The sequence below is a fragment of the Marmota marmota genome, unplaced genomic scaffold (assembly GCF_001458135.2).
Source record: "Marmota marmota marmota unplaced genomic scaffold, marMar, whole genome shotgun sequence".
Taxonomy (NCBI): domain Eukaryota; kingdom Metazoa; phylum Chordata; class Mammalia; order Rodentia; family Sciuridae; genus Marmota; species Marmota marmota.
Genome location: NW_026000225.1, coordinates 2,377,263 through 2,386,719, shown reverse-complemented (window position 1 = coordinate 2,386,719; position 9,457 = coordinate 2,377,263). Strand labels below are relative to the sequence as shown.

General features: G+C 36.1%; 2 protein-coding genes across 2 annotated transcripts in view; one reads left to right on the top strand and one right to left on the bottom strand.

Annotated features, from left to right (window-relative positions):
- The first annotated feature begins 483 nt into the window (after nt 1-483).
- On the top strand, nt 484-4,426 carry Dkk4 (dickkopf WNT signaling pathway inhibitor 4). Its single transcript, XM_015506216.2, has 4 exons — nt 484-818; nt 2,132-2,282; nt 2,748-2,900; nt 3,942-4,426. The coding sequence occupies exons 1-4, from the start codon at nt 708-710 to the stop codon at nt 4,190-4,192; spliced, it is 666 nt and encodes a 221-aa protein (XP_015361702.1). The 5' UTR covers nt 484-707; the 3' UTR covers nt 4,193-4,426.
- A 1,389-nt stretch (nt 4,427-5,815) lies between these two features.
- Polb (DNA polymerase beta) overlaps nt 5,816-9,457 on the bottom strand; it is a 25,957-nt gene continuing 22,315 nt past the window's right edge. The window contains exons 12-14 of the mRNA XM_015506237.2: nt 7,583-7,647; nt 6,957-7,096; nt 5,816-6,058 (exon numbers count right to left, since the gene is read on the bottom strand). Coding sequence (XP_015361723.1) covers nt 5,964-6,058; nt 6,957-7,096; nt 7,583-7,647 — 300 coding nt within the window. The 3' untranslated portion in view covers nt 5,816-5,963. The remainder of the gene's footprint in view (nt 6,059-6,956; nt 7,097-7,582; nt 7,648-9,457) is intronic.

Below are 9,457 nucleotides of genomic sequence, written 5' to 3'. Positions count from 1 at the left end.
CTATTGAGATTTTTACATCCAGATGCCAGAGCTAATTGAAGGCATTTTCTCTATCTGTCCACACTATCTGAAACAGTTTAAAGCTTCTCCGAAAATTTGGTAACATTCGCTTTTGGCATCTTCTACAGCATATTGGCCAGTATGATTCATTCTTTCTTTGAGCACAATTAGCTGTGAAAACAGATCTTAGACTCCCCCCACCCCTCCCCAAAGGATTATTGAAGGTCGGAAATGCAGGTGATTATCATAGTTTGCCTTTGATACAGACATCCTGCTCTCCTGCAGGCCCTTTGAACTAACTTTGATATGCAATAATTAAGAGGGATTCAACCCCTGGAGGAGAAGCCGCTGCAGCCCTGCCTCTTGTCTCCTTCTATCTAGTCCTTGTTTTGAACTATTGATCAAACAGATTTGAAAGGATTTGTTGAAGCCTGTGTGGGGTAAAAAGGAAGGAAGCGAGGAGAGGGAGGAGAAGGATGAGGGGGCACATCTGGCTATAAATAGTTGCAGAAAGAACCTGTTGATCATACCTGCTTCTTCAATTTCATACACCTTCCGTAGGCAGAATTGCTTCTCTTTCAGAACAGGGTTACAGGCTACTTGTAGTTTCCAGCTTGGCAGAAGCTCTGCTGTGGGTTTGGAGCATCCCAATTTGGGGGGACACGCAAAGTGCTGTGAACATCAAGGAGACCCCGGGAAACTGAAGGATGGTGCTGATGGCCTTGCTGGGACTCAGCTGGTTCTGCTCACCCCTGGGAGCTCTGGTTCTGGACTTCAACAACATCAAAACCTCTGCGGACATGCAAGGGGCTCGGAAGGTGAGCACACCTAGGGTGAAAGCGCTGGCACTTGGAGGTGGGTGATGGGTGTTGCATTCAGGTTTAAATAAGTTGTTCAAATTAATGTGTGAAATAGCTTATCTCAAATAAAATAAATAAATAAATAGCTTATCTTAATAAATAGCTTATATTAATGTGTGAAATAGCTTATCTCATTAAAAAATTAATGTGTGAAATAGCTTATCTGAATTGATTGTGGAATTGGGAAGGTTCCCAGGAAGAATCCAATTGCCTCAGCATTAACTTACTAAAAGAGCCAAGTGGTTTTTCAGGACATTCAGCTCAGGGAATAAACTAACATTTAAAAAAACTCTACCGTGTGCCAGGCTTTTATACACAATATCTCACTTAATCATCCCCACAACTTGAGATAGATTCACATTTACAAATCATAGATGAAGAAATAAGACTCAGAATGTTGAGTAATTTAACCAAGACCACATTGCCAGTAAACATGGGGAGGGGTATAATTTAAATGCAGTAACATGATGCATTGTTATTGTCACCATCTTGCTTCACAGAATTGTTTTAGGGATACATAAATGGTGGCCTTGCTGGGACTCAGCTGGTTCTGAGTCCCAGCAAGGCCACCATTTATGTATCCCTAAAAGAGCATCAACTATGGATGAAAAAACCTGATCTATGGTATCTTTTTCTCTGTGCAAACGAATGAGGCATCACTAAAAATCAAAGAACTGTTAAACTGGGTAAGGATCATTGAGACAATAACTGATTCAAGAGTAAAAAAATCAAATAAGAATGCTACAAATGCCAACTTTATATTTAACTGAACTGTAGCACAGCCTCTAAAGTTGAAATATAAATTAGACACTTCATAGCCATCTATAAGACATACATAGGAAAACATTTTCTTCCCTTTTCACAAAGAGAATGAGGAAATTAAAGTTTTGGAAAGTATGACAATTTTTCAAACATAAACAACCTTTGCAGTGCCAAGGTCTCTTTGCAGGTGATTTGATCTCCCCTTTGTGGGAGAAAACCAACTACACTGAAAAATTAAAATTCTGCCTAAGTTTTAAAAAAATTTTTCTTTTAATTGTAGATGGACAAATCCTTTTATTTTATTTATTTATTTTAATGTGGTGCTGAGGATTAAACCCAGTGCCTCACACATGCTAGGCAAGCACTCTACCACTGAGTCACAACCCCAGCCCCTGCCTTTGTCACAGCGTTCAAAGTGCTACTATGATTTGGCCTCCTCCATCTCCTTAAATAAAGCCATCTTACTTCTTGTTTGATTACCTAGCCTTGTGACAAGTTTTCCTTCACAGGGTTCACAGTGCATGTCTGACAAGGACTGCAACACTAGAAAATTCTGCCTCAAGCCCCGTGATGAGAAGCCATTCTGTGCTACATGCCGAGGGTTGCGGAGGAGGTGCCAGCGAAATGCCATGTGCTGCCCAGGAACACTCTGCATGAATGGTGAGCAATCAAAAACCCAGCAGGACTGCCTTGCTTCAGTCAAGTGATTTATAAACTGAAGACAGCAATGGAATCTCATAGACTAGAAGATTCCAAGAAAGGCACTCTAAGGGCTTCCTAGAGTCATGCTTGAAATATATTTATACAGCTGTCTCTTCTTGATGAAACAAAATAGTTCATCTCCTGGCAAACAACTGTAGCCAGTGCCTTGGAATGATGATTTTAAAGGAAACCTTCAAGTTAGAATCATTCAAATTTTTCTATTTTTCATTTGGATTCTATTAATTATTTAATTACCTTCTTTGACATATGTCAGCATGTAAATATTTAGTGTATGTCCCAGATATCTAGAAAGTTATGTATAACTGGAAGACAGAAGTGATGCCAAATTGTATAACAGCATAACTAGCATGTCTGTTGTTCTGTTGAAGTTATTAACTCTAGTGCCACCTGCTTGTCCCTCAGATGTCTGCACTACAATGGAAGATGCAGCCCCAATACTGGAAAGACAGACTGATGACCAAGATGGCACAGACACAAAAGGAACAACTGAGCATCCAATGGAGGAAAACAAACCCAAGAGGAAGTCAAATATTAAGAAACCACAAGGCAGTAAGGGTAAGAGAGCATCATGAAGGCATTTTTGTTTTAAGAAAAATATCTTCTCCTTCCAGTCTCATAAGAAAAGGCTGAAACTATTCTTCTCTGCCTTGGAAACAGGGAGCGTGTCTTGTTTGTAATCTCTTTCCATAAGAAGTTGCAGAGAGCATGCAAGGAGCAGTATAAGGTAGTCAGTAGGCCAAGAGGACAGGAGAATGGCTGTTAACAATAGACTGGTTAGCAAGAAAACCTTTTATTGAGTTCAGTTTGACACACATACACCTTTTTTTTTTTGGTCCCAGGGATTAAACTCAGGGGTACTTTACCCACTGAGCCACATGCCCAGCCCTTCTTATTTTTTATTTTGAGACAAGGTCTCACTAAGTTCCTTAGAGATTTGCTAAATTGCTGAGGGTGGCCTCTAACTTGGAATCCTTCTGCCTCAGCCTCCCAAACTGCTGGGATTACAGGCATGCACCACCATGCCTGGCAAACATACAGCTTTCTTCTGCCTATATGGTAATTTAACAAGTCGTAGTTTCCCTTTTTAGATCCTGAGGATATAAAATAGAAATGAGAGTAGATGCATTAACTTTTCAGCCTTGTACAAAGTTTTGTTTTTTTTTTTTTTTTAAAGTTGTAGTCTAAAATTCCTCTCTAACATAGCCAGAATGTTTGAAAGTGGTAAACTGGCCATTCTTATTTGTATCTTCAGATTAAGTAGGTCCCTTCATAAGTAATGAAGGGTCTCTCCATACACTATAAATCCCATCTAATAAAACATTGCCAAATGATATTTCATTTCTCAAGACTAGAAATCCTGTTTTCCCTTGATGAATGTTTTAACTTTATATGACAACAATAAATGCTCAGATGGACTGAGATTTCCACTTCATTGTTGCTTTTAGTGTGAAAATCTAACTCTATATGTCCTGAAGACTATTCTTATTTTTACTTTGTGGCCTTCAGTTCTAGATCTCTAATCTTGTCCCATTAGCAATTCGCCTACATCCAGCTTTCCCCCACTTACCACTAAAGTTCATATCAATCTTGTTACAGGACAAGAGGGAGAAAGCTGTCTGAGAACCTTTGATTGTGGCTCTGGACTTTGCTGTGCTCGTCATTTTTGGACTAAAATTTGTAAACCAGTCCTATTAGAGGGACAAGTCTGCTCTAGAAGAGGACATAAGGATACTGCTCAAGCTCCAGAAATCTTCCAGCGCTGTGACTGTGGTCCTGGACTATTATGTCGAAGCCAAGTGACTGGCAATCGACAACATGCACGGTTAAGAATATGCCAAAAAATATAAAAAGCTGTAAACACTTCAACATGAAGAATTTTCATTGTCCTCAAGCAGATTCTCAGACATTAATTTTAAAGTGCTTCCATACAAATCTCTCTTAAAATCAAATCTTTCAGCAACAGAAGTAGACTGAAACTAGAGAACTATGAGATGATACATTGTGATGAATGGAAGCCATCTTTGGCTTTTCATCTGATGTGATTCTGTAAGTTAAAAAAAAAAAAAAAAAAAAGAGGGGCTAGATTGTGGCTCAGCAGTAGAGCGCTTCTCTCGCATGGGTGGGACCCAGGTTCGATTCTCAGCACCACATAAAAGTAAAGGCATTGTGTTGTGTCCATCTACATGTAAAAAATAGATATTAAAAAAATTTTTTTAAAAAAGAATTCTGATCTAGTGACTCAATTAGTTCAAATAAATTTTTTTTTAGAAAAGGAAATAGTATACCTTAAGGTACACAGAATGATGGTTTGATATATACTATATACATAGATAACTGATTACCATAGTCAAGCCAATTAACATGTATATCCTCTGCTGGGCTCAATGGTGCACGCCTATAATCCCAGGGGCTCAGGAGGCTGAGGCACGAGGATCATGAGTTCAAAGCCAGCCTCAGCAAAAAGTGAGGCACTAAGCAACTCAGTAAGACCATGTCTCTAAATAAAATACAAAATAGGGCTGGGGATGTGGTTCAGTGGTCAAGTGCCCCTGAGTTCAATCCCTGGTACCCACTCCCCCCACAAAAAAACCACATTCCCATAAATTTTTATGTAATTCCTAGTGCAGGGCTGGTACCTAACAGTATCTTAGGGGAAAAATTAGTGATGGTACCTGACATTAAACAAATTCTCATATCTTACTAGGGAAAATTATCAGAGCAAATATAGCAATTTTCTTTAAAAACTCTATTGTTTATTTCCCTTCATTTGTTGAAAGGGAAATTATATTTCACCACAAAATAATTTATGACAAAAAAATAAGACTCAAAGGTAATAAATAATATCTTCTGTTTGGATAGTCCTTTGCAAGTTACAAAGCATTTTCACATATTCTGTTTTCAATAACTTTCCTAACCATTTGATAACTTTTCCTATTTTATATTATTTATCTAATGTTTATATTTGAGAGCAAGAGCTTTCAAGAAATGTTTTTACTTATACATTTTGACTGCTTATACTTAAAAGTTACTTCAGAGGAAAACTCAGGAATGAAATTTTTGTTTCTTTAAGATTAAGAGACTGTCTTATGTGCATAATAGAAGAGGACTTGCTTCAGGAAGCTCTAATGGATTCCAGTCAGGTGCTACAGAATTCACTTAAGAGATAAATCATACACCTATTCTATTTAAGCCATAAGTGTGTATTACAAAAGAGAAAATCAAATTTATGAAGACCTCTAGTTTCTAAAAAAATCTTCCTCAATATATATTTCCCTAGTAAGATATTTGTAATCCAGAAATAGGAGGAAAAGTAGTAATGTGGTTTATAACATAGGACAGAAAATAAAGAAAATGAAATTCCTATTCAAGACTTGCTATCATCTCATCTCTACCCATACTAAAGTGTGACCGTGAACATAATATGAAATTTAAACTATACAAATTTGCTAAGAAATAAGAACATCACCATCCATAGTAACAAGAGGTTTTATTGATTCTAATGCAAGCTAAGCATGGGGAAGAAATAATCACTTAAAAACACCAAAGACCCTTACATAGCAAAGGTTAAGAAATAAATTAAGACTCCTATTGGGCTATGTCTGGAAGGAAGAATAGGCCTCATTCACTTCGATCCTTGGGTTCTCGGTATTTCCACTGAATGTAATCAAAGATGTCTCTCTCACTGTCTACTGGCAGGGGTTCTCCAGCTACTCCTAGAAGTAGAGAGGGAAAAGAAATTTATTTTAAGAACCAGTTTAGCAATTTAGTTATGAGGGTTCAGGATTGAGAGCTGTGTGAGATTTGCTTTCATAATAAAAAGGAAAACCAAGCTACTAATCCTCTGCATACCAGCTTGTACTTGAGTTTTATTACATATACATTACCAATGCTACAAAAAGAACCTGAGTTTTCCAACTATTTTCACTAAAGTTACCCAAACTTGTGATTTTCCTCTCTGCTGGATCTCCATTATAGCTATCACATTATATAAAATACTCTAGTTAGTTCCTTTGCAACTCAAAATGTTCTAGTACTAGCAGCAGTGGCATTCTGTGGAAGCTTATAGAAATGCAGAACCTTGAGCTCCAAGGAATTAGAATCTGCATCCCATGAAGTCCCCAAGTAAACAGTATGCATGCTGAAATGTGAGCAGCACTGCCCTAGGAATAAAAGCCCTACTTTTTTAGGGCAAAATGGCAAAAATTCATTCTCCAGTAGGGAATAGTAAATCATACAGTATGTTGTGAAATGTTAACAAGATCTATAGAGTTAAGAATCCTTATTCTTTAAACTTTAAAGCATAGGTTTAAAGTTTGGGAGGCATTAAAAGCAATGATATCTCAGAATTTTTGGAACCACACATCAAAACAAAAAAACTCTTTTAAACCAATATAATTTTTTAATAACTATGATGGACAGGAAGGATTTAATAAATGGTCATTACTAAGGAACTGGGAGCACATTAAGCATTCAAGCCCCCTTTGTTCTAAGGGACTAATACTACAAATACATTTGACCAGCTTTTTAGAGAAGCTAAATTTGCTAACCCCTTGAAAATAACTTTCTCTCCAGATAACATGGATCATCTCTAAGGCAGTCACATATACTCACCAGTGACTCCCAAGGGGCGGATAGTGTATTCGTTGATTGTGAAACCCTTTTCTAAGGCATGAGCTCTCATATTTTTATTGAAAATGTCACTCCCAGTGAAATAAAGAACCCCACAATAATACTGATCTTTGGGTATCAACCTAAAAATAAAGCAGATAAAGTTTTTATTACACTTCTCAAATTTAGCAAGCATAGAACTCCTAACTAAGCAAGGAACAAAACGCCTAAAATAAATCTTTGTGTCCTAACAATCTGAAGAGAAGACTATCATTAAGTGGAACATTTAAATCACAACCTTGCAATTGTTTAGGTTTCAGTAAACTTTCCTCTGTAAGAGGTGTGGAGAAATGAAAAGCATTATCACTTAGTATAACTCACTTCCCCATGCCAGAAATTTTTTTTGAGTTATAGAAGACACTCTGGTAATGTGCAAATCCACACGAAGAAAAGAAAAATCTGTAGATAGTCATTATTATTTATACTTAAGGCAAGAATATATGGTCCTTCAGAATAAAAGAGGGTTCTATACATACTTGTAAACTTTAATAAGATGATATACAGAGGGAAGAAAGACAAGGATTCAAAAAGGAAAAAGCAAGAATGTCAGAAACAAAGTTTGAGCACACCTGATATCAATTCTTCTGTGAGGGTATTCCTTTTCATCATTTTTACTGGGAAGCTGGCAAACACCCTGAAAAGGATATTTTAAAGAATTTTTTAAAGATATTTTTAAACTTAAGGCTTAATTTTAATCAAATTTTAAATGTGAGGCTAGTTTTGCTTTTATTGGTGGCAGTTTTAGAATTCTGAGCACTTTCATCTTATTAGCTAGCTTCTCTAAGCTACATGTTATCATGAACTTCCTGTGACATTCTATGATAATTTGAGAACTACATGAATCAACAAAGGTTCTAGCCATAAGAATTTCACCTGTATATGATTCTAAACAATAAATAAATCAAGTAAAGCATCATATATGAAAGAGCACAAAACAAACAGGCAAAAGCAACTTGGGAGAAATAATGATCATGCAGAAATAAGAAAATAAACAAAAAAGCTACAATAACAAAAAAAGCGATATTTTTCTCAGACAATAGAAGATATTCAACACATGAATAAGGGCAGAATACTACAGAAAAAAACATTTTGGACGGGTTTAAATATGACAGCAGAAGTAGAAGGGTCTGAGGAAATCTCTTAAATAATATGAGAAAGGTAAGAAAAAATTTTAAAATATAACAAAATCTGGGTGTAGTGGCACACATCTATAATCCCAGCTACTTAGGAGGCTGAGGCAGGAGGATCACAAGTTTGAGGCCAATCTGGGCAACTAGCAAGGCCTTATCTCAAAATGAAAAATAAAAAGGGCTGGGACTATAGCTCAGTGGTAGAGTGTACCTAGGTTTAATCCTTAGGAGTGCAATAAATAATAAGAAAATTAAAGGATCATTTTTTACCCTTCTTTACAGGTGAGTGAAAACTTCTTCAGTTTCAAGCAAAAATCATCAAAGCCTATGTGGTCATTTTTTTTTTCCTTTCCAGAAAAATGGGCAAATTTCTGGACTTGGCAGCAACCCATGCATATGTGAAAAAGAGCTATACACATCACCAGATTTCAAATTACAATTACCTAATACCACATTCTAAGAAAAATAAACAAGTGACAAGCTTCTTATCCTAAATAAAAAAGTAGTCAAGTTAATACACATCACTAAAAGCTGTATTTTTTCACTCAACAAAATAGAAAAATTAAAATTGAAAATGGGTATTTTCTTTAGCCATTCCTATGGTTGGAAGATTAACGAAACATATTTACCTTCAAAATATGAAACCTACCTTCTTAGGCATTAACAAGTTCCAACTCAACTTCCACTTCAAATGGTCAGAATAACTTCCATCAGAATTACCATGAAGTATTACTTATGGGTATAAATGTCTGGATGCCATAGGCAATGATCTTGCCGTTTGTTATATCAGTGATAAGATTTCATCTAATGGCTTTGTTCCCCTTTTCAAGGCTAATTTTATTTCCTGAATTTTTTCTGAAGTGTTAATGTTAAAGAATATTTCTGTATTATTATAAATGCTTTATTAGACTTAATGGATTAGTATTGTTTGGTATTTAAATTCAATAGCTTCAATGAGTGTTTGAAATAAAGCCATTCATTTCCTCAGGGTAGTCCAGGTATCTTCTATGGTCCCTTGAATTCTTAAAGTGGATATTCTATAGAAAAATCACCCAAGGCCAAACATGCACAAAATACTAAAATTTGAATGGCACATACCTAATATGAAACTAACAGAATGTAGAGAAACTGTATTTTCTTCCAAATATTATTATATTCACAGTAAGAACAGTTCAGTTGTCTAAAGACCATGATTTTACAAAATGATCTGGAATAACTTTGACTAGTTTCTAGAATTTGATTACTACTAGCTTAAAGGAATCCATGTTTTGAAGATAACTTGGCAAGCACATGGATAGACATGTCTTTTTTTTT